Source organism: Jaculus jaculus, chromosome 1 (assembly GCF_020740685.1).
Source record: "Jaculus jaculus isolate mJacJac1 chromosome 1, mJacJac1.mat.Y.cur, whole genome shotgun sequence".
Lineage (NCBI taxonomy): Eukaryota > Metazoa > Chordata > Mammalia > Rodentia > Dipodidae > Jaculus > Jaculus jaculus.
Window position 1 is genome coordinate 124357131 of NC_059102.1, and position 23525 is coordinate 124380655.

The 23525-nt window shown below is 46.6% G+C and overlaps 1 protein-coding gene across 1 annotated transcript; it reads right to left on the reverse strand.

Annotated features, from left to right (window-relative positions):
* Window positions 1–7094: 7094 nt before the first annotated feature.
* On the reverse strand, window positions 7095–15293 carry Set (SET nuclear proto-oncogene). Its single transcript, XM_045161134.1, has 8 exons — window positions 15135–15293; window positions 13541–13598; window positions 12707–12849; window positions 11598–11701; window positions 11395–11508; window positions 9546–9716; window positions 9240–9386; window positions 7095–8801 (listed from the first exon to the last, which is right to left on the reverse strand). Exons 1-8 carry the CDS (start codon window positions 15205–15207, stop codon window positions 8778–8780), a joined length of 834 nt encoding a protein of 277 aa, XP_045017069.1. The 5' UTR covers window positions 15208–15293; the 3' UTR covers window positions 7095–8777.
* Between the last annotated feature and the right edge of the window lie 8232 nt (window positions 15294–23525).

Here is a 23525-nt window from a genome sequence, read left to right on the forward strand (position 1 = left end):
TCTGCTCTGCGAGTGGGTCACGGGCAGGTAAACTGGGGCGGGGACGGGACTTGGGGGATGCAACCCGAGCTGGGGGCGCCCGCCCGGGGGGCCACACGCCAGGCTGTCCGTACCCCTCCGCCCGCTTCCCCCCGTGCGCATCCCGGCCGGCCTCTCCGCGGGGTTCACCTCCTCCATGGCGTCATGCGGGCCCCTCCTCTCCTCCACTCGGGTCCCGGAAGCCCCAGCCGCCGCACCCGGTCTTTCAAACTTGAAACTTCCCGGGAAGCGGCGCGCGAGCCGCGGGATCAGGCGCCACCTCCGGGCGCGCGCGGGGGCTCGTGGAGGCCTGAGCGCCGGCGCCCCCTCCCGGCCGCGCGCGGAACTCCCGCGTCCGAGGTGCCAGCGGGTACCGCCCACCGGACCCGCGTCCTGCGCTCCTGCAGCCGCAGCTCGGGCTCTCGGCACGACAGTGGATCCTCCTGCAGAGTGGGAAGGCCCGAGGGGGCATTGCGTGGGTCCCCACGCCTCTGGTTCGGTTCCGCCGCGTGCTCAGCGCCTCCAGCCAGCTGCCCGGCAACCTGTGTAACTCTCACCTTCCCCACTAGCCCAGGCCAAAGGGCTCCTGCCCCTAACACAGCCTTATCCCTTGGAATCCTGGATGTCTTTGGTAGAAAATCCTAGCTCCCAAGGTGTAGGTGGTCCCGTCTAGATATTGGTCACTATGAGAAGGTGTAGGTGTGGCGGGAGGGGCGAGGAGTAAACTTTCATCCAAGTCCAAATTATAAATTAGAGGGCTAAACCGGGCGTGGTGGCGCACGCCTTAAACCCCAGCACTCGGGAGGCAGAAGTAGGAGGATCTCCGTGAGTTCGAGGCCACCCTGAGACTACATAGTGAATTCCAGGTCAGCCTGGGCTAGAGTGAGACCCTACCTCGAAAAACCGAAAATAAAAATAAAATAAAATAAAAAGTCCAGTGAGATTCAAAAAGTAACCATCACTGACAAGAGTTCTACTATGGTTAGTACCTTCTCTTCCATTCATTTTGTTAATTAATTTATTTGAGAGTGAGAAAGAGAAAGAATAAGAAAAAAAGGTCGCTAGCCTTGTCAGGCAAGTACCTTAACCACTAAGCAATCACTCCAGCCCATATTTTATTTTATTTATTTATTTTCGGTTTTTCATGGTAGGATCTCACTTTGGTCTAGGCTGACCTGGAATTCACTATGTAGTCTTAGGGTGGACTTGAACTCACAGTGACCCTACTATCTCTGCCTCCTAAGTGTTGGGATTAAAGGTATGCATCACCACGCCTGGTCCATAAATAATCTTTTTAAATATTTAATTTAATTTGTTTATTTGACAGAAAGAGAGAGAATGGGCGTGCCAGGGCCTCCAGCCACTGCAAATGAATTGCAGACGCATGCGCCCCCTTGCGCATCTGGCTAACGTGGGTCCTAGGGAATCGAACTTGGGTCCTTTGGCTATGTAGGCAAGCGCTTTAACCACTAAGCAACCCCACCAGCCCCCAAATATATATATTTTTTCATTTTATTTGACTTAATGAGAGAGAGAGAGAGACACAGAAATATATATAGAGAGAATGGGCATGCTAGGGCATTCAGCTGTTGTAAATGAATTTTAGACACATGTGCCACCTTGTGCATCTGGCTTATGTGGGTCCTGGGGAATTGAACATTGGTTCTTTGGCTTTGCAGGCAAACACCTTAAACACTAAGCTATCTCTCCAGGTCATAAATAATTTTTAAAATATTTTTTAAGGCCAGGCATGGTGGCGCATGCCTTTAATCCCAGCGCATGGGAGGCAGAGATAGGAGGATGGCTGTGAGTTTGAGGCCACCCTGAGACTCCATAGTTAATTTGAGGTCAGTTTGAGCTACGGTGAGACCCTACCTCAAAAAACAATTAATTAATTAAATTAATAAATACTTTTTAAATATTTTATTTATTTATTTGAGAGAAAGAGGCAGAGAAAGAGAGAGAGAGAGAGGGTGTACCAGGGCTTCCAGCCACTGCAAATATGAACTCCAGATATATATGTATATTCTCCAGGACCCACATAAGCACAATACACGAGGGGGCACCTACATCTGGAGTTCATTTACAGTGGCTGGAGGCCCTAGCATGCCCATTCTCTCTATCTCTCTCTCCCGCTCAAATAAATAAATAACAAATAAAATATAAAGGCTGAGAAGGATAATTATTAAATTATATTTATTGACCCACGTTAACCAGATGCACAAAGGGGCACATGCATCTGGAGTTTGTTTGTAGTGGCTGGAGGCCCTGGCACATTCTCTTTGTCTGTCGCTCTCAAATAAATAAAAGTAAGAATAAACATTTTAAAGTGTTGCAAGAAGCCGGGCGTGGTGGTGCACGCCTTTAATCTCAGCAGTCAGGAGGCAGAGGTAGGAGGATCACCGAGAGTTCAAGGCCACCCTGAGACTCCATAGTGAATTCCAGGTCAGCATGGGCTAGAGTGAGACCCTAACTCAAAAAACCAAAAAAATAAAATAAAAATAAATGAAGTGTTGCAAGAAAAAAGAAAATTCAAGGAGCTCCTGCCATGTAGGGAGCTGGAGGGAATAAAGGAGTCCAGGAGTTAGGGATAGGGGCCCTCCTAGCTAGGCTGAGCCAGCCCAAGACCCACTAAGGGAAAAACTCACCAACAGCTGGAAGATCCCAGGTGGTCAGGGAGCCTGCTCTCCCCTTGTAAAGGTATTTCAGTGCTGGGTTGTCTTCGGCTCCGGTGAACCAAAGGAACATGGTTGGTTAGGGTTATGGGCTGTCTCAGGAAGAGGTTAGCCCTGACACCAAGTTCAGGGGGCTGAATTTGATCAACCACAATACTTAATTTTGTTTTTATTTATTTGACAGAGAGAAAGAGGCAGAGAGAGTCAGAGAGGATGGGCATGCCAGGGCCTCCAGCCACTGCATTGGGAACTCCAGATGCATGCGCCATCTTGTGCATCTGGCTTACATGAGTCCTGGGGAATTGAACCTGAGTCTTTTGGCTCCGCAGGCAAGTGCCTTAACCATAAGCCATTCCTCCAGCTCAAAGACAATGTTTAAATCCTATGAAAGACCTCCCTCCTAGGAGAGGTCCTGGTTGGTTATGGAAAAACAGGTCTAGGGAACTAGGCAAGAGATACATAAAAAAGAGAAGAAAGAAGAGGTATCTACATTTGTACTGGAGGTAAAAGCCCTCCAACTCAATCTCTTTCTTTTTTGGTGCTGGGGACCAACCCCGTGTTTTGCACATGCTAGGCAAACACATTGCTGAACCAAGTCATAGAAAACTCTTCTAGGAGGGCATTCGCTCCTCAGCTTCAGGGCCACTGATCTATACTGGGACCTGAAAACTGTTCTAGTGCTTCCCATTAAGCATTTAGCTTTTTTACACATGGGTGAGTAGTTCAGAGGTCCATCCCATGCATCTGGGCTGGGAAAGCCTCCATGAAAACAACCTGAGGCTACTGCATGAGTCTGACCAGATCAGCTGGATTCTATAGCGTGGCTAATAGTTACAATTCTCCAATAGTAAGTGTTGTTTTTTTTTTTAACTTCAATTTATTAGAACCCAGTAAGTGTTGACTTTAAAAGCAGAGTTCCCTTCAAATTAACACCTAATTCAGGGCAAAAAATACATTTAAAAAGCCTAAATCTTAAGGCAGAAACATTATAAAAAAAAGTTTAACACAGACTGTATAATGTCAGAAATGTAAGATTCACATAGTATATATATAGGTTTCTTTTTCAAGGTAGAGTCTCACTCTAGCACAGGCTGACCTAGAACTCACTATGTAGTTTCAGGGTGGCATCGAAATCAGTGATCCTACCTCTGCCTCCCGAGTGCTGGGTCAAAGGCGTGTGCCACCACACCTAGCTCACACAGTATTTTATAGCACTAAAATGTTAATACACTCAGAAAAATTATCAACTGGTCCAAGATTTCTCAGTTTATAAAATGTCTAAAATGCTAACTAAACGTTTTGCTGTGTAAGAATAACTACCAGATGACTAAATGATCATTTAATGACAAAGGAACTGAGGCATGTAATTTCATGGTTTTCATCTGTAAAGACTGTTACATCAAATGTGACATACTACTAGTTTTTTATTACTATTTTTTTTTTGGTTTTTCGAGGTAGGGTCTCACTGTAGCCCAGGCTGACCAGGAATTCACTATGGAGTCTCAGGGTGGCCTTGAACTCAGTGATCCTCCTACCTCTGCCTCCCAAGTGATGGGATTAAAGGCATGCGCCACCACGCCCAGCTTACTAGTATTTTAAATGATGTGACATATTACTAGTATTTTATCTCCCCATGCTAATGCCCAAAGTATGTGTGTTCTCTTTCTTATATATTTTTATTTATTTGAGAGAAATAGGTGAGGGAAGGGAATGGGTGTGCCACGGTTTCCAGCCGCTGGCTGCAAATAAACTCCAGATGCATGCACCACCCTACATGGGTCCTGGGGAACCACACCTGCATCCTTTGGCTTTGCCTTAATCACTAAACCATCTCTCCAGCCCAGGATGTGTGTTCTCTTCAATTTTTTTGTTGTTTGAATTTTTTTTTCGGAGTCTCACTCTAGCCCAGTCTGACCTGGAACTCATTCGGTAGTCCCATCTCTGCCTTCTGAGTGCTGGGATTAAAGATGTGTGCCACCACATCTGGCTTTAGTAGGGTCTCACTCTAGCCTAGGCTGACCTGGAATTCACTATGTAGTCTCAGAGTGACCTTGAACTCACTGTGATCCTCCTACCTCTGCCTCCCCAGTGCTGGGATTAAAGGCATGCGCCACCATACCCGGCTCTCAGTAAATTTTTAAAAATATTTTGCAGACAGGCAGAATGGGATACCAAGGCCTCCTGCCACTGCAAACTCCAGATGCATTCACCACTGGGCATTTGTACTGGGGAATCAAAATCTGGGTCGTTGGATTTACAGGCTTTAACCAGCCTTTTTTATTTTAATTTTTTAAGCTTTCTTAAAAAAATTATTTTGGGGCTGGAGAGACAGCTTAGCAGTGTTTGCCTGCAGACCCAAAGGATCCTGGTTTCGATTCTCCTGTACCCATGTACGCCAGATGATCAAGGGGGCAAATGAATCTGGAGTTCGTTTGCAGTGGCTGGAGGACCTGGCGTGCCCATTCTCTCCTAAATAAATTAGTAAATATTTTATTTCTTTATTTCAGAGACAAATAAGAGGTAGAGAGAATGGGCACGCCAGGCCTCCAGCCACTGCAAACATGCGCCCCCTTTTGCATCTGGCTTATGTGGATCCTGGGAATTGAACAGGGGTGCTTACTTAGGCTTTGCAGACAAATGTCTTTAACTGCTAAGCCATCTCCCCAACCCCTTTTAAGCTTTGTTGAAAGGGTCTCATTCTAGGCCAAACTGGCCTAAACTCATTTTGTAGCCCAAACTCCAAACTCAGACTCCAGGCCCAGCTTTTAAACTATCCTTAACATGCAGGGCATGGTGGCACAAGCCTTTAATCCCAGTAAGGAGGCAAAGGTAGGAGGACATGTAAACTCAAGTCTAGCTTGAGAGTACAGAGTAAGTTCTAGGTCAGCCTGGGCTACAGTGAGACCTGACCTCAAAATAAATAAAATAGGCTGTAGAGATAGTTTAGCTGTCAAAGCACTTGCCTGCAAAGCCAGAGGACTAAGGTTCAATTCCCCAGTACCCACATAAAACCAGATTCATTTAGTGGAGCATGTGTCTGTTTGCAGTGTTGGTTGTGCCCATTTTGTCTTTCATCTCTTCTTTGCTTGCAAATAAAGTCAACAAGAGCTAGTGTGGTGGCATACGCCTTTCATCCCAGTACTTGGAAGGCAGAGGTAGGAGGATTGCCATGAGTTCAAGGCCAACCTGGGACTACAGAGTGAATTCCAGGTCAGACTGAGCTACAGTGAGACCCTACCTGGAAAAACAAACAAAAAAAATGTCAACAAAATGGGGCTAGATGTCTTAGCAATTAAGCACTTGCCTGTGAAGCCTAAGGACCCCAGTTCAAAGCCCCACATTAGCCAGATGCACAAGAGGGCATACACATCTGGAGTTTACAGTGGCTGGAGGTCCTGGCACACCCATTCTTTCTCTTGCTCTCAAATAAATAAGTCAACAAAATAAAATGTCTAGGCACTGAGCACATATTCTGGTATTTATGTTCCTAATTCAGCCTCCAAGCTAGTATCTAAATTTTTTTAGTTGAGAGAATGGGCACACCAGGGATTCCCACCATTGCAAATGAACTCCAGAATGCATGTTCCACCTTATGCATCTGGCCTACGTGGGACCTGGGGAATCTTGAGAAATCAAACTGAGGCCCTTTGGCTTTCAGACAAGCACCTTAACTGCTAAGCCATCTCTCCAGCCCCTAAACTCTACATTTTAAATGCCAGAAAAATGAGAAATTACTCCTATAATTTAGGATTGGGCAGCTGATAGAGGATCATGTATGAAGTCAGCGTGGGCTACATTATAAAACCTTATCTCAGAAAAAAGCTGATGTGAGTGGCAGAGGTAGGCTTTCTGTGAATTCTAGATCAGTCTGGGACAGTGACACCCCACCTAGGAGGAGGCACAAATTGGAGTGCTAGGGACGTAGGTCAAAAGCAGAGAATTTGCCTAGCATGAGGCCAACCCTATTACTGAAACAGCAACCTCCTCTGCCATAAAAAGGCAGATGTGCAGGAAGGCACATCTCTTTAACCCCAACTGCTCTCAACAGGATTGACTTAGGAACTGTGGGTTGTGGCTAACACCTGTAACCCTAGCATTGGGAGGCTGTTTTGGATGTGGGTGACTAGCCTATGCAATCTAGCAATTTTTTGCATGGTGTGGTGGTACATACCTTTAATGCCAGCACTTGGGAGGCGGAGGTAGGAGGCTGCCCTGTGAACATAGTGAACTCCAGGCCAGCCTGGGCTGGAGTGTAAAAATAAACCTAAAAAAATCTTTTCACACCAAAACTGCTTATACAGATGTACTACACCAACAAGTTACTGGTAATTGCCCCCACTCAAACCAACTAAAATTCAAAATCAGGCAACATTTTCTACAAAACAAGGAGAATCACCCCAGTCCAAAAAAATCTTTATGTTCCTTTATTGGAGCAATATTCCTGACCAGTGTACAGTGATGTAGCTACTAAACAGACCTGTGAGAAATCACATACTATCCATCTAGACAGGTTTTGGTTACACTTTGTCTATTGATGGAATCATTCCATTTATAAAGTTTTATACATCAAAAAGCCTTGAATTGACCAGGCTGTCCATTTATCACCTCAGAAAAAGTGGCATTTAATTTTTAGCTATATTTTACAGCATCAAAAAGCTTATGCATTAGGTAGCTTCCCAAAATACTTTGCATGATGGCACTGAGCAGACATCTTAATCCCACCCAGATTCACACAGTCACATCTTTGAGAACTTGTTGCTACATACCTGGGACTTAAGACAAAACCACTGACACAGATTTCTTACTCTGACAGCCCATCTTCTTGGCTAGTGAGAAGTGCCAATGAAAAACACACCAGCAACTGTCCCATGTACAACTTGGCATTAGAGAAACGGGTCTTTGCCAGTGGTAGCAGGCGCTATTATAATATCTAGGTTAACTAAAGGCCCATTAAAAAAAAAACCAAATGGAGATAAAAATCAAGGGTACAACTCAATGGCGATAAACTGTACCCACGTTACCCAGCTATGGCGACATTAAGACATCATATCCCTTTACTGAATCTGCATAGCCCTGAGGTCATCCTGCAAAGTGCGTTATCAAAAAATACGGAAGTTAGGGAGACAAAGTTTGACAGTAAGTTATTATACAAGTCAAACTTGGAAGGTCATATTAAGCATCTATTCTGAGAGAAAAGCATCAAACCCTTTGTGTACACATTTAGTTTTATTGTAACAAAGCAACTGGTACACTTAACGTTTAAAACTGAGCAGTATCTTTCCTTTCCAGTGAAAACAAAGAAAATTTAAAAATAAAACAAAATTACAATAGAGAATGTCAATTCCAAATAAATCCTACAGGTTCTGCTGATTCTCCCATAGAGTGGCAGGGCTCAAGTCATCATTAGGAGAGAATTTTATTTTAAAAGTGTCATCTTAAACTGCAAGGATGTCCATTAAACATCACAATTAAACATGCCAAAGGAGAAGCCATGTTGTCAAAATGCCCACTTAACCCACCCAGACATCTCAAACCCACCCTTTGCTGACCTTCTATACCCCATTTTTTTAAAAGATTTTTTTCTTTTTATTAAACAAGAGAAAGTAGACAGGTACATGTTGGTAAATGCTAACTGTCCGTATTCACATAGAGACACAGTGTAATCTCTGAGCCCAATATACAGAGAAAGGAGGAAAGAAGCTAGAATCTATGCACTACTACACAGGGCCAGCACCCTCCAGCTTCTGTCAGAGTGAAGGGAGCAGAAGGTTTTTCTTTTTTTCCCACAGAGCACGGTGGTGGTGTTAATCCATACAGTTCTTGTTTAGACAGGAAGGGATAAAAATGATTTTAGAACAATTTTTTTTAAAAAAGATTATTTTCCTGTTGTATTCTGATCAGGGTAATTTCCCCCCAAAATAAGATGAGAACCATGATGTTGAGAAAAAGAGATCTCAAAAATAGGGCTACTGAGCATGAGAGGTTGTGGGGAGAAAAGACTGCAACTTGCTCCCAGGGACTGGAGAAAATTTAAAAAATAAAAAATAAAAATAAAAGGTTGGAATCCATCAGTGTTCTTTTCTATTAGTCATCTTCTCCTTCATCCTCCTGAAAGAAAAGGTTTACAGTTATTTTTTTGTTCATTTTTTTAATTTATCTATCTGAGAGAGAGAGAGATAAAGGGAGGGAGGGAGAGAATGGACACGCCAGGGCCTCCAGCCACTGCGAACTTCAGACATGCGCCCCCTTGTGCTAGATGCTAAGGGTGGGTCCTAGGGAATCGAACCTCGAACCAGGGTCCTTAGGCTTCACAGGCAAGCGCTTAACGCTAAGCCATCTCTCCAGCCCTACAGTTAATTTTTAATGTCAATTCTAAAAGCACTAACTTTTGCATGGACTCCACAAAGCACGTGGAGCATCTCAGTATGAATACACAAACTTTAACCTCCCCCACCCATGGTTTTAGGTGAGTTCCATCATACTCTATAACCCAATGTAGTATAGACTCCTTGCAAATCTTTTACAGCTTAGCCAAATTTCCTTTACCTCTCCTTCTTCCCCTTCATCATCATCTTCATCTTCTTCACCTTCATCCTCATCCCCTTCTTCATCAATATCTTCCAATCCTTCTTCTTCTTCATCATCATCATCATCATCTTCCCCCTCTCCTTCTTCATCATCCATATCAGGAACCTTAAAAAAAGTTTACGTTACGACCTCAACTAATTGCAATGAGTTCAAGCAAGCCCAGGATACGTAAGACACAGCATCAAAACCAAAACCAAAAAATATCTAACCATGATCTGAGACCATGAGTGTCAAGTCAAAAGGGAAAAATTGCTCTCAACTCACCAAGTAGTACTGCAAGGGATTTGGCCAAATATCATCTTTGATGACCTCTCCTAACTCATCTGCACCTGCATCAGAATGGTCTGTAAACCAGGTAAAGAAGCTCTCTGGCTCTTCGTGCTGCCTCTTCCTACTGGCTTTATTCTGTGTCTGACTTGAGCGTTTCGTCAAATCCTATAAGAAAATGCAAAGTCCTTGAGTCTAGATTTCAACATGGAAACACTCTTCTCGGCACTATTACTTACAACAGTAACTGGTCAAGAAAAAGGGTACACACCCCCCAACCCAGTTTACAACTACATTTGATTTTGTCCAAAAAAATCAAAACAAAAAAATTATAATTCAACCAACAGGAAGGTATGGTAGGTCATGCCTTTAAGTCCAGCACTCCAGGAGGCAGAGGTAAGAGGACCATTGTGAGTTCAAGGCCACCATGAGACTCAATAGCCTTACAGGTCACTCTGGGCTAGAGTGAGACCCTACTAAAAACAAAAATAAAACAACACAGGGCTGGAGAGATTGCTTAGTGGTTATGGTTAAAGTTATGCCTGTGAAGCCAAAAAATCCAGGTTTGATTCCCCAGGACCCAGGTTAGCCAGATGCACAATGGGGCACATGTGTCTAGAGTTCATTTGCAGTGGCTGGAGGTCCTAGCGTGCCTATTCTCTGACAAATAATTAATTGGTCTTTCCTGGTAGGGAAATTCACTATGCAAATTCACCATGCCTGGCTGAGCTAATTTTAGACATTTAAAAAATATTTTAGCTGAGCATGATGGCACACACCTTTAATCCCAGCACTAGGGAGGCAAAGGTAGGAGAATTGCCATGAGTTCGAGATCACCCTGAGACTACATAGTAAATTCCAGATCAGCCTGGGCTAGAGTGAAACTCCACCTTGAAAAACAAAAACTAGGGCGGGAGAGATGGCTTAGCGGTTAAGCGCTTGCCTGTGAAGCCTAAGGATCCCGGTTTGAGGCTCAGTTCCCCAGATCCCATGTTAGCCAGATGCACAAGGGGGCGCACGCATCTGGAGTTTGTTTGCAGAGGCTGGAAGCCCTGGCGTGCCCACTCTCTCTCCCCCCCTCTATCTGTCTTTCTCTCTGTGTCTGTCGCTCTCAAATAAATAAAAATACTTAAAAAATTTTTTAAAAAATATTAAAAAAAAACACCAAAAACTAGCTGGGCGTGGTGGTGCACGCCTTTTAATTCCAGAACTTGGAAGGCAGAGTTAGATGGATCACCATGAGCTCAAGGCCACCCTGAGAATACAGAGTGAATTCCAGATCAGCCTGGATGGACTAGAAATAAAAGTGAGACCTTACCTTGAAACAACAACAACAACAAAAAAACCAAAAGAAAAATTAGTTCAGGGACAGGCATGCTGGAAAAGGCCCTTAAACCCAGCATTAGGGGGCTGAGGTAGGAAGAGGATTGATCTGAGTTTGAGGCCAGCCTGTGGTAGTGAGATCCTACTTTGAAAAACAAAATAAAGCACATTGGAGAGATGGCTTAGTGGTTATGGTGCTTACCAGCAGAGCCTAAGGACCCAGGCTTGATTCCCCAGTACCCATGTTAGCCAGATGCACAAAATGGCATATGCATGTGGAGTTCATTTGCAGTGGTTAGAGGTTCTGGCCTTCTTTCTGCCTCCCTCCAACATCAATAAACAAATGCCTTGCAAATATAAGTTATTTATTATTAGTTCAGTATGTGAAGAGGCCTCAAGTATTCTAGTTGGTGTTCACACATTGGACATTTTGCATTTTAAGACTTTGCACCCATAGTACTTTTGTGGTTCAGCTAATACAAGATTCCCAGTTATTTTGTACAGCAATCCCTTCACAGCATACCTTTCCAGATTTCCATTTGATTTCAGTGGACTTTGAAGATGGATCACCACTCTCATTCAGATGAAATTCTTTGGAGAGGACTTTATTTTCAAAGTAAGGATTTTCATCAAAATACTGTAAGGCCAAGAATCACAAGTAAATACAACTATACTGAACAAAGCTCAAGTTCATTTCCATGGTAGCAAACAAAATTACCAACTTACAAAATCTATTCTGTAACCTGATTTTATATCTTCAAATTCTGTCACCTCAACTCTGGTCAGGTAATGCAGCGCCTCTTCATCTTCCTCCCCAAGCAGTGCAGACACTAAATGGGTATACACAGATGGCTCACAGTAAGTGACTCCTTTTGAATGTTTCCAAATTTACACCTTTGATTTCATAAACCCAATATTAAATGTTGTACTTGGAGGCAGGAGAAATGGCTTAGCTGGTCAAGGCACTTGCCTACAAAGCCAAAGACCCCTGCTCAATTTCCCAGGACCCTATAATCCAGATGCTCAAGGCGGAGCATGTGTCTGGAGTTCATTTGCAGTGGCTGAAAGACCTAGAATGCCCATTCTTTCCCTCTCTGCCTCAAATAAATAACAATATTTAAATGTATTTGAGGGCTGGAGAGCTAGCTTAGATAAGACCTGTAAGGACCCACTTTTGATTCCCCAGAACCCATGTGTCTGGAGTTCCTTTGCAGCAGCTGGAGGTGCTGGCATTCATTCTCTCTATGTGTATCTTCCTAACTCCAGCAAATAAGAAAATACTAAAAAAACAACACACACTTTCGGCATCCTCCTTATTCTCCAGAAGAGAACTATTACCAACTACCAATAGCACTTGCCATGAAGTTAACACCAAGACCTGCTTCATGCCCAGCTCAACCCTGCAGTACCAATGCTGGCACAATACTGTGTTCACAATGTGCTTCTCTCTCTTAATGGTTGCCAGGGATCCACACTCTATACTCCTGGAGCTGAACATGGTAATTCTAGCACTTGGAAGAGCAAGACAGGAGAATCAAGAGTTTGTAATCTCTGGCATGGCAGCACAAGCCTTTAATCTCAGCACTTGGGAGGCCGGAGTAGGAGGATCAGTGTGAGTTGGGGGCCACCCTGAGACTACATAGTCTATTTCTAGGTCAGCCAGAGCTAGAGTGAGGCCCTACCTCAAAAAACCAAAGTATTAATCACAAGTCTCACTGAGATTTTAATCCTCTGCATGCCACCCCACATAGATTGTTCTTAGTTCTTAAAGTTCTTCCATATCATAACAAGTAAAGCTACAATATTCTTCAATAATGTTCTGCCAGCAACATTACCTTGTGGATGGTTGACAAATGTTGTTACCCAAAAATTTGGGATTTTGGCGATCAATTCTGACCTCTTCTGAAAAAATGGTTGGCGAAGTTTGTTATATTTCTGTTCTACTTTCAAAATTTCCTCACTGGCTTGTTCATTAAGTCTGAAGCAAATGGGAAGACATATTGACAATGGTTATAACCTAGACATGTATTTATTCTTATTTGCTTTAGGCCTGTGCAAAATAACTATTTATTTTAATCAAACCACATTGTGTTTTATGCCTAGAAACTCTAGCCTAAGATGGCAACTCTTATCAAACCAAATGGCCTTGGTAACACTGTTGCTCACTTGGGGATTTTTTGTTGCTATTGTTTTTGCTCATTTTTCCTAAGCTGGAGACCAAAGCCAGGGGCTCAGCACTGAGCTAAATCACCAATCCTCATCTTAGAAACATTGTATGTTTCAATTTACTCCAGTTCCAGGCTTACCCAATTCTGTTCCCCAGTACCAGTGGTAAATAAAGCTGCTGATAAAGTTACAAGGCAAACAACACTGCTGCCACAATCTTCCACAAGAACGCATTAAGAGCAAACTCAGCCGCACTCACAGAACAGAGGCTGAGGTGGAAGGGTGACCAGACTGGGCAACACCCTGTCTCCAAATAAACAGTAAAGACACAATCATTTTGATGATCGCATGCTTTTTCCGTAACTTTACAAATCTCTCAGAAAAATACATTAAATATAAGATCAATATTCACAAGCATATAATCAGCTCCCTTTAGTGACAATTTCATCAATTACTGATCCATCAGATGCATGCGAAAACTTCCCCTACAGTGAAAGTTTTACCTGTCTATTTCATTTTGTACTTCATCAATATGTTCAATTGCTTCTTGCTGTTCTTTTTCTGGAGGGGAAAAAAAAGGGAGTGTTAAGACTCAACACTAGTTATAAACTAATCTTCCCTGCTGTCAGGAAACATGAATGTGAACTGTTAGCTGTAAAGTTGCTTTTAAAAGTGCTTACATATATATAAGGCATGCTCTCCACGTGCTCAAGCAAGCAGTTGACAAATGACTTTCTCATTAACAGAACATTCACAAATAACATTCTAATGGTAACACTTTGAGTTTCATTATGTGGGCCTCTTATGAAAGGTGCGAGGAAGGAACAGTACCATTGTCTATCATACACAATAATACTGCCAGCTTCTAACTTAATATGGAAACTTATCCCTGACACTGATACAAATTAGAACACTACCAATTTCAATGGTGCAACAATTTTTCATAGAAAAAGTTGAAGGCGCTACTGTGTATCCATAGACAAAGATCAACATATGTCGACAAAGGCAGACTTAGCATAGACCACGATCGTCCCCGGGACTCAGCTTTGCCTTTAATGAGTGTAAACCCCAGTATCCGAACCTGACCTTACTCTTGCAACTCATGCCAGGTGGACTGATGCTCTAGGCGTCCACACACGATTTTGGAGCCCACTTACTACAAATATACGATCCAAAAAAGAAAAAAAAAAAGCAAACTAAGAGGCTTAGGAGGGAAAGGGGTGTGCTCCCAACCCGATCCCTTTTGTCCGGTGAGGACTGCAAAGGCTACAAAAGCCAAGTGGGCGTTAAGGGGCCTGCTCCCGCCGTTCATTTCCGGTAACCATGCCAGGGTCGGCGGACCCACTGCCGGGAGAGATCCTCCCCGGTGGAAGCTAAGTCCTAAACGACCATTTAAAGTCCTTCCATCCCTCTGGGCCGCTGCGCCAGGCTTCTCAGCAAACTGGCTCGACCGATCGCCCGCCCCACGTGGGGCTGCGCGCCCCAGGAGGGCCAAGAGCATCCTCCCGCCGCCGGGCCCCGGCCGGCCGCGTGCTCCCCGCGCCCCCACCCCGCCCAGAGGCAGGCATCATCAGTCCCGCCGGGGTCAGCTCCGGGCCGAGGTGCCTGGTGGGGTGGGAGGTGGACGCCCGGGCGGGAAGGAGAGCGGCGCGGGGAGGCCGGGCTCGGGGCCGCGTCCGGCCGCACCATGTGGCTGGCGGCGGCTGATGGGAGCGAGGCATCATGGCGGAGCACAATAAAGAGGCTTCTCGGGAGGGAGGGAGGGGGAGGAGAGCGAGGGAGGGGGGAGAAGGGGGGGTCTCCTCCGCCCGCGTCGAGCAGGCCGCAGCGCCCCCGCCTCGCCGCGCCCGCCCGCCCGCCCGCCGCCGCCGCCGCCGCGGCGCCACCCTGGCCCCTGGCCCCACCGCGCGCGCACACGCACACACACAAAAAAAAAGGGCGCCGAACCCGCGGCTCCAGGGCCGCCCGGCCGTGCGGACCCCCCCTCCTCCAGGGAGACCCCCTCCCCACCACCACAAGGGCTCACCCCGGAGGCTGCGGCCCGGGCCGGCGACGAAGATGGCGGCGCCGCTGGCCCCCGCCTCGCCCGGTCCTCACCTGAGGTCTCGTCGGCCCCGTCGTGGTTGGAGTTGAGCTCCTTTTTACTGACTTTGGCAGCCGGCGCCGACATGGTGCTGCTCCGCGGTCGTGACGGGAGGGGAGCGGGGAAGGGGGGAAAAGAAGGGAAGGCGAAGGGGGCGGGCGGGCAGGCGGCTTCCCCTCACGCCACACGCGCGGGCGCCCGCTCGGTCCGGCCGCCTCCTCCCGGCGCTCGCTGCTTCTCCCTCCCCCTCGCTAGCGCGGGCCTCGCGGCCTGCTGACCGGGGAGGGGCGGGGGCGGCGTGCCGGGCCCCGGGCCCGGGCTCTCGGTCGCGGAGGGGAGGCGACTGGCGATGGCTCGGTCCCTGACTCGCGCTCCGGCTCGCTGCCTGCTCTCTCTCGCTCGCTCCCCGACCCACCTCCTCCTCCTCCTCCTTCTCTTCCAACACCACCACCTCCTCCTCCTCCTTCTCCTCCTCCTCGCGGCAAGGGGCGGGCGGCACAGCGCAAGCGCGCCAGGCCTGCGCGTACGCTCCGCCTCCGGCCGGAGAGGCTCGCGCCGGGCCGCCATTGGCTGCGAAGCCGGGCCGGGAGGGCGGAACCGCGGCGGGGGAAGACACACAGGGCCTGCAGAAGAGGCGGGAGGGAGGAACGGACTACGCGACGTCCGGGCCGGCCCCCCAACGCCGCGCTCCCCTCCCTCCCTCCCCCACCCCTTTCCCCTTCTCCAACCCGACCCGGGACGTTGGCGCGCGGCGGCCCGGGGGGCGGAGCCTCGGAGGACTGCGCGCGGCCGGCCCTCCGCCCCTCGGCCCGCGCGTCACGTGGTGGCGGAGCGGCTTTCCTTCCGCCCGCGGCGCGGGAGAGAGAGAGAGAGAGAGGTGCGCGCGGAGCCTCCCGAAGCCCAGGCCGTGTACTCGCCGCCCAGCTTACGTGGGGACCCGGAGATCCTCCCGCCTAGGGTGCGGCGGCCTGGGTCCCCAGTGGGGCATCTAAAAGCCTCCTAGGCGGGAGCAAGTGACACCTCCATCCGTCCTGTCTTCCAGATGGGGAGGGAGGCTGTTGTCCCAAGGCAACACTCGGGATTGTTTGCAAACCCAGAAAACCATCAACCCATCCCGTCCACTCGCAGAGCTGTTTCGGGGTTGGGGGGTTGGTCCAAGCCCTGCCAGGAGGCTATTGTCAACTTTCCTCTCTACACTTGTTTGTTATTAAGTACTTGTAAAGGCTGTCAGGTCGCGCTGAGATGGAATGAATGCCTCTGAAAGTAGTAAGTACCACATTCTTCCACAGGTCTGACTCAGTGCCCAGTGGTACCACGACAGCACTGAGTATGAAGCACCCATCCCAGCAGGGAGATGAGCATCTCTGGAGGCCAAAAAAATGGTGCAGGGTTGTATTAGGTTCCTTGCACGTCAAAAAATGAAACCAAGGTGGGCGTGGTACCGCACGCTTTTAATCCCAGCACTCATTGGTGTAAGTAGGAGGATAGCTATGAGTTCGAGGCCACCCTGAGACTACACAGTGAATTCCAGGGCAGCTTCGTCTAGAGCAAGACTCTACCTCGAAAAAACAAAAAAGAAAGAAGCCAGCAGAGATGAAAAAGATGAGAATCGAGAAGCAAAGCCCTGAACCACTAAGCAGGGGCGAGGCTGTTCTGCTTAAATCTCCAGGATATGAAAATACATGCCAACCAAGGTCCAAAAAAAAGCCACGGATCACTCCCTGCGTGTTTATAACCAGAACTTGGGGCTATTTACCTTCTAGCACTCAAGTTTTACTCATCAGTAAAAGATCAAGCAACGGCTATAATCAAGAGTTCATGGTGTGTGATCGATTAATGTTAAATATGACACTCCATGGCTAGATACACTGACTGGCAAGGCTCTGTAGGCAAGTCTTTTAGCCACCGCAATCTCCCCAGCGCTCCCTTTTAAAACAGGGTCCTAGAGCTGGGCGTGGTGGTGCATGGCTTTAATCCAAGCACTTTCGGAGGCAGAGGTAGGAGGATCACCATGAGTTCAAGGCCACCCTGAGACTACATAATGAATTCCATCCAGGTTAGCCTGAGCTAGAGTGAGACCCTACCTCAAAAAAAAAACAAAAAACAAAAACAGGGTCTTAAAATAAAAAATTAAGTGGGGAGGGAGGGAATTACCATGGGATATATTTTATAATCATGGAAAATGTTAATAAAAATTAAAAAAAAATTAACCAAAAAAAAAAATTAAAAATAAGTAAATAAACCGGGCATAGTGGCACATGCCTTTAATCCCAGAGCGCTCGGGAGGCAGAGGTAGGAAGACTGCTGTGAATTCAAGGTCACCCTGAGACTACATAATAAATTCCAGGTCAGCCTGAGCTAGAGTAAGACTCTTCCTTGAAAAGCAAAATAAATAAATATACAGCAGGGTCCTTCCTATGTAGCCTAGGCTGACTTCTATTGAGACACTTCTTGCCCCCACCACCAGTTACAGACCTTCCTCACCACACACAGCTCTGGACAGTCTCTTTAAAGGAAGAATTAGTCTCCTGCTGACTGACATAGTGGTGCTTGCCTTGCATTTAGTCTAAGCACCAGAGAGGCTGAGACAGGAGAATTACTGTTGAGTTCAAAGCTAGCCTGGGCTGCAGGACTAGAGGACTAGAATGAGACCTTGCCTCAAAATTTGTTTTCCTTGCCAGGACTCCAGCACGAGGCAGAGGTATAAGGATTGCTAAATTTGAGGCCAGCCAGAGACTACATAGACTACATAGTCCAGGTCAGCCTGGACTAGAGTGACCCTGTCTCAAAAAAAGAGAGCCTGGCTGGAGAGATGGCTTAATGGTTAAGGTGCTTCCCTGCAAAACTTTAAGGACCCAGGTTCGATTCCCCAGGACCCACATAAAATAAAGCCAGCTGCACAGGTGGTGCATGCGGTCTGGAGTTCATTAGCAGTGGCTGGAGGCCCTTGCTGCCCATTCTTTCTCTCTCAAATAAAAACTTTTAAAATTTCTCTAAAGGAAGAATCATTAGCACCTGTGACAACCTGACATAGTTTGACAGCCTATTCCCAGGGGAAAAGAGAAAGTAACCAAAAAAAAAACCAAACAGTAATTTTTTAACATTTACTGATTTCAACAATGTATTTTCACATCCGTTAATTTCAAACTAGTCCTGCATTGTCACTGAACACTTACAAAAAATTCCATCATAAGAGTTCAGCAGAAACACAACACCTATAGTCCCAGCACTTGGGAGGCTGAGGTAGGAGGATGAGTTGAGACCAGCCTGGACTATAGTGTGAGTTAGATCCTGTCTCAGAAAACCAAAAATGAACAAAATCTGCTATGGGCTCTTGTGGGCAGACTCTTTGTGTCCATAGCACTGAAGCTTATACCATGGAATACAGGTAACATGGGGCTGTGCTAACTACAGATTTCTTACTTAATCCACAAAATACAAAATTAGGTTCCGTCAGGTGTGGTGGCGCACGCCTTTAATCCCAGCACTTGGGAGGCAGAGGTAGGAGGAATGCCATGAGTTCGAGGCCACCCTGAGACTACAGAGTGATTTCCAGGTCAGCCTGAGCTAGAGTGAGACCCTACCTCAAAAAAAAAAAAAAAAAAATTAGGTTCCTTTGTTTCTTTTTTCTACCTTCCTTCTTTTTTTTCTTCTTTCTTTCTTTTTTTTTTTGGTCTTTCGAGGTAGGGTCTCACTCTGGTCTAGGATGACCTGGAATTAACTCTGCCATCTCAGGGTGACCTTGAACTCATGGCAATCCTCCTACCTCTGCCTCCCAAGTGCTGGGATTAAAGGCGTGGGCCACCACGCCCGGCTTTCTTCTTTCTTTCTTGTTGTTGTATTTTCGAGGGAGGGTCTTGCAGTGCCCTAGGCTGACCTGGAAGTTCACTAAATAATCTCAAATAAGCCTTAAACTCATGGTGATCCTCTTACCTTTGCCTCCTGAGTGCTGGGATTAAAGGTATGTGCTACCACACCAAGCTCTGAACATTTCTGAAGTGAAATGTGGTACATTTTAAGCAAGCCCTATCCTTGAGCCACAGGGAACTCACAGGAGGCAGAAACCGAGAAAAGCAAGTGTTTTTTGGTTTGTAGAAATAGGGTCTCACTATGTAGTCACAGCTTGGCCCAGAACTTGTTTAATGTACACCTGGACAACCTTCAACTACTGGCGATCCTACTGCCTCTGCCTCCTGAGTGCTGTGATTAGAGGCCTACCCACCACAGAGCTCCCAGGGTCTCCTACATGCTAGGCCATGGCTATACCACTGAGGTAAACATTGCCCCAGCCTCTTAATTAATTAATTAATTTACAAGCAGAGAAAGAATAAGAGGAAGAGGGAATGGGCGCACCAAGGCCTCCTGCCATTACAAATGAAATCCTTATGCATGAGTCACTTTGTGCATCAGCTTGATGTGGATAATAGGGATTTGAACCCAGGCTTTCCATGCAAGCACCTCCCCCCTTTTTTTTTCAGGGTGGCCTCGAACTCAGTGATCCTTCTACTTCTCAAGTGCTAGAATTAAAGGCATGCACCACCATGCCTGGCTCCAAGAAAGTACCTTTAAACACTGAACCAGCTCTCACTTTTTTTCTCGGTTTTTCTAGGTAAGGTCTTACTCTACCCCAGGCTAACATGGAATTCACTATGTAATCTCAGGGTGGCCTCAAACTCATGGTGACACTCCTCCCCAGTACTGAGATTAAAGGTGTGCACCAACACACCTGCCGAGTCCCATTTTTTAAATATTTTTACTTATTTGTACACAGAGATAGAAATGAGTAAGAAAATGGGCAGCATGACAGGGCCTCTAAACACTGCAAATGAACCCCAGATGTATGCGCCACCATGTGAATCTTGCTTTACATGCATATTGGAAAATGGAACCCAGGTCACTGGCTTTGGTAGCCCCCAATTCTTCTAACCCCCCTACCCACAGAGAATCTCACTATAGACCTGGAATCCCATATGCAGTCTCAGAGTGGCCTGAACTCACTGCAGAACCTCCTTCTGCCTCCCAAGTGCTGAGATTAAAGGTGTGAGCGCCCCTACACCCAACTAAATCCTATTCTTTTGAATATTTTCGTTTGTTTGAAATTTTTATTTAATTGTTTGAGAGGGCCGGGTGTGATCCTACTTCCTCCCAAATGCTTGGATTAAAGGCATGTGCCACCATGCCCCCCAATCCCTTTTTTTTGTTTGTTTGTTTTTCAAGGTTGGGTGTTGCTCTAGCCCAGGCTGACCTGGAATTCACTCTGTAGTCTCAGGGTGGCCTCCAACTCATGGCCTACCTCTGCCTCCCAAGCGCTGGGATTAAAGGCGTGGGCTACCACGCCCAGCCCCAGTTCTATTTTTTTTTAACTTATTTATTTGAGAGTGACAGAGGGAGAGAGAGAATGAGGGCTTCTAGCCACTGCAAACAAACTCCAGATGCATGTAGCCCCCTTCTGCGTCTAGCTAATGTGGGTCCTGGGGAATCGAGCCTCAAACCGGGGTCCTTAGGCTTCACAGGCAAGCGCTTAACCGCTAAGCCATGTCTCCAGCCCAGCGAGTCCTATTTTTTAATGTAACCTATGATGTAAAACAGTATGGCCCTGTACACACACACATGCACGCACGCATGGGAACTACAACTCACCCTAAGGATGATTAATTTTCATTCTTTTTCATATGCAAGTAACACCTCACCAAATTGACTTCAAGGGCCACTACTAGGATGAAACTTGGACTGGAAAATACTGCTGCTGTTTTCACCTTACAAAGCCTGCGCCACAGGTTGGTACCAGTGACCCACAACTACTTCCAGTTAAGTTCCCAGCATCCATTGCAGGAGGCCTATTGAACCTTGTGATGCCTTCTGACAGGCTTCCAGTTTCCCTTCCCACCCTCTTAGCAGCCTGTAGAGCCATCCTGATCCTTTTGGAGACCTTTCCAGAAGTACTTCTAAAGGTGAATGTAAGAACGCTAGGAAGTAGAAAAGAGAAAGCCAAAGAGTGAGATCAGGTAAACAAAGGAGGGGTGTGGCCATGGCAGAGATAAGTCAAGACATTTAGCATGGCTCTCTCTTGACCGTGCAACACCCACAGTTCTTTTTTTCTCTATGGCCTCTTACCCCACTCAGAATTCAATCCCTTGGGGTGGAGAGATGTTTGCCTGCAAAGCCTAAGGACCCAGGTTCGATTCCCCAAGACCCACATAAGCCAGATGCACAAGGTGGTGCTGAAGGCCCTGTCACACCCATTCTCTCTCTTCTCTCTCCTCTCTCAAAATAAAACAGATAAATAGGGATGGGGGGATGGTTTTGCGGTTAAGGCATTTGCCTGTAAAGCCAAAGGGCCCTGGTTCAATTCCCCAGGACCTACGTTAGCCAGATGCACAAGGAGGTGAATGCATCTTGAGTTCATTTGCAGTGCGCTGGAAATCTGGCACACCCATTCTTTTTTTCTCTCTCTCTCTCTCTTTGTCAAATAAAATCTTTTTTAAATAAATTAAAAAAAAAAAAAACCAGAATTCTTTCCCTTCCTCTTGCAGAAGAGAACACCACAGCCACAGACTGGAAATGAAATGCTAACTATATAATATTGGCTTAGGATGGCCTTGAGTGCTACCCACCCCCACACCTTTCTGTAATATAGGGATTCCTACAAATGCAAACAGCTGTTAAGGACTGATTCGATAGAGGAGGGCTGGGCATCGCAAGTCACCCATGTGAAGACTGGGGAGACTATAGTTTCTCCCTCCTATCTCTTCTAATCTAGTCTCACATAAAGCTAAATGGAAAAACACTACCCATTTCAAGAGCACATTATTTCAGTAGCTGTCTTAAGCGCATTGCCTAGACTCAAATCTCAGCAAGAATGAAAACTGGCCTGGCATGGTGGCCCACACCTTTAATCTCAGCATTTGGGGAGGTAGGAGGATCACCAAGAGTTTGAGGCCACTGAGACTACATAGTAAATTCTAGGTCAGCCTGAGCTAGAGCAAGACCCTATCTTGAAAAAAAAAAAAAAAACAAATAAATAAAAGAATGAAAACTGGGTGTGGTGGCACACGCCTTTAACCCCAGCACTTGGGAGGCAGAGAGGTAGGAGGCAGAGGTAGAAGGATGGTTATGAGGCCACTCTGAGACTACATAGTCAATTCCATGTTAGCCTGGGCTAGAGCAAGACCTAACCTTGAAAAAAAAAAAAAAAAAAAACAATCAACCGGGACATGTGGCACAGGCCTTTAACCTCAGCACTTGGGAGGCAGAGAGGTAGGAGCATCACTGTAAACTCGAGGCCACCCTGGGACCACATAGTGAATTCCAGGCCAGTCTGGGTTAGAGCGAGGGCTTGAAAAACCAAATCGAGGTAGGATTATGATCCAGCTCAGTCTTACTTGAAATTCACTAAGTAGTCTCAGACTGGCCTCGAACTCTCCGAGATCCTACTACCTCTGCCTCCTGGATGCTGGGATTAAAGATATGCGCCACCACGCCTGGCCAAAACAGACTTATTATTCAAATACATGTATGCTCGCATACATACATACATAGGCCAGCTGTGTTGACACAGTATCTTTAATCTCAGTAGGGCTGAGGAAGTAGGATCCCTGTTAGTTCCAGGTCAACCAGGGCTAGAGTGAAACCCTACTTTAAAAAAACAAACAAGAGGATGGAGAGATGGCTTAGCAGTTAAGGCATTTGCCTGCAAAGCTAAGGCTCCCAGGTTCTATGCCCTAGGACTCACATAAGCCTTCAGATGCACCAGAAGACCCTGGAGTGCCCATTCTTTATTTCTTACTATCTGCCTCCTTTCTCTCAGATAAAGAACCTCCTTGGTGACGCATGCCCTAAATCCCAACACTTGGGAGGCAGAGGAAGGAGGTCAGCCTGGGCTAGACCAAAATAAACAAACAAACACTGTTGAACCCATTTGACAGAAGCAGCAAATAAATGTCCTGCTTAACAAGGTAGGTTACACAGCAAACATGGCAGTACCATACTTGGGCATCAGAGGGCAGGTTTCTGCATGCCATTTGAATTCAAGGGACTGAGACTCAGTAAGAGGAAAGCAAGTTCGCAGGAGCACTGAGATGTGGACTTCGTGTTCACTGCTCCTAGCACGCGTGGAGCAAAACCCTAGTCAAGCCGACGCTGGCCGTGTAATTTCTGACCTTGTTCCCCCTACCCAAAGGCCGCACTACGTACGTCCTCAATCCCAGCCTGTGTCTGAGGAACCGACCAAGTTTAACAGTCTACTGGGAAGGGGCGAAGGACACGTATGAAATCGATTTTTTATGTAGCATGACCCAAGTGGTAGCCAGCGTGGGGTGACTGGGTGCAGCCAGCTCAGAGGAGCTGATAAGAAAGGACTGAAGCACAGGAGACTAATATCGACCGTCCCCAGGGCTGGAGAGACC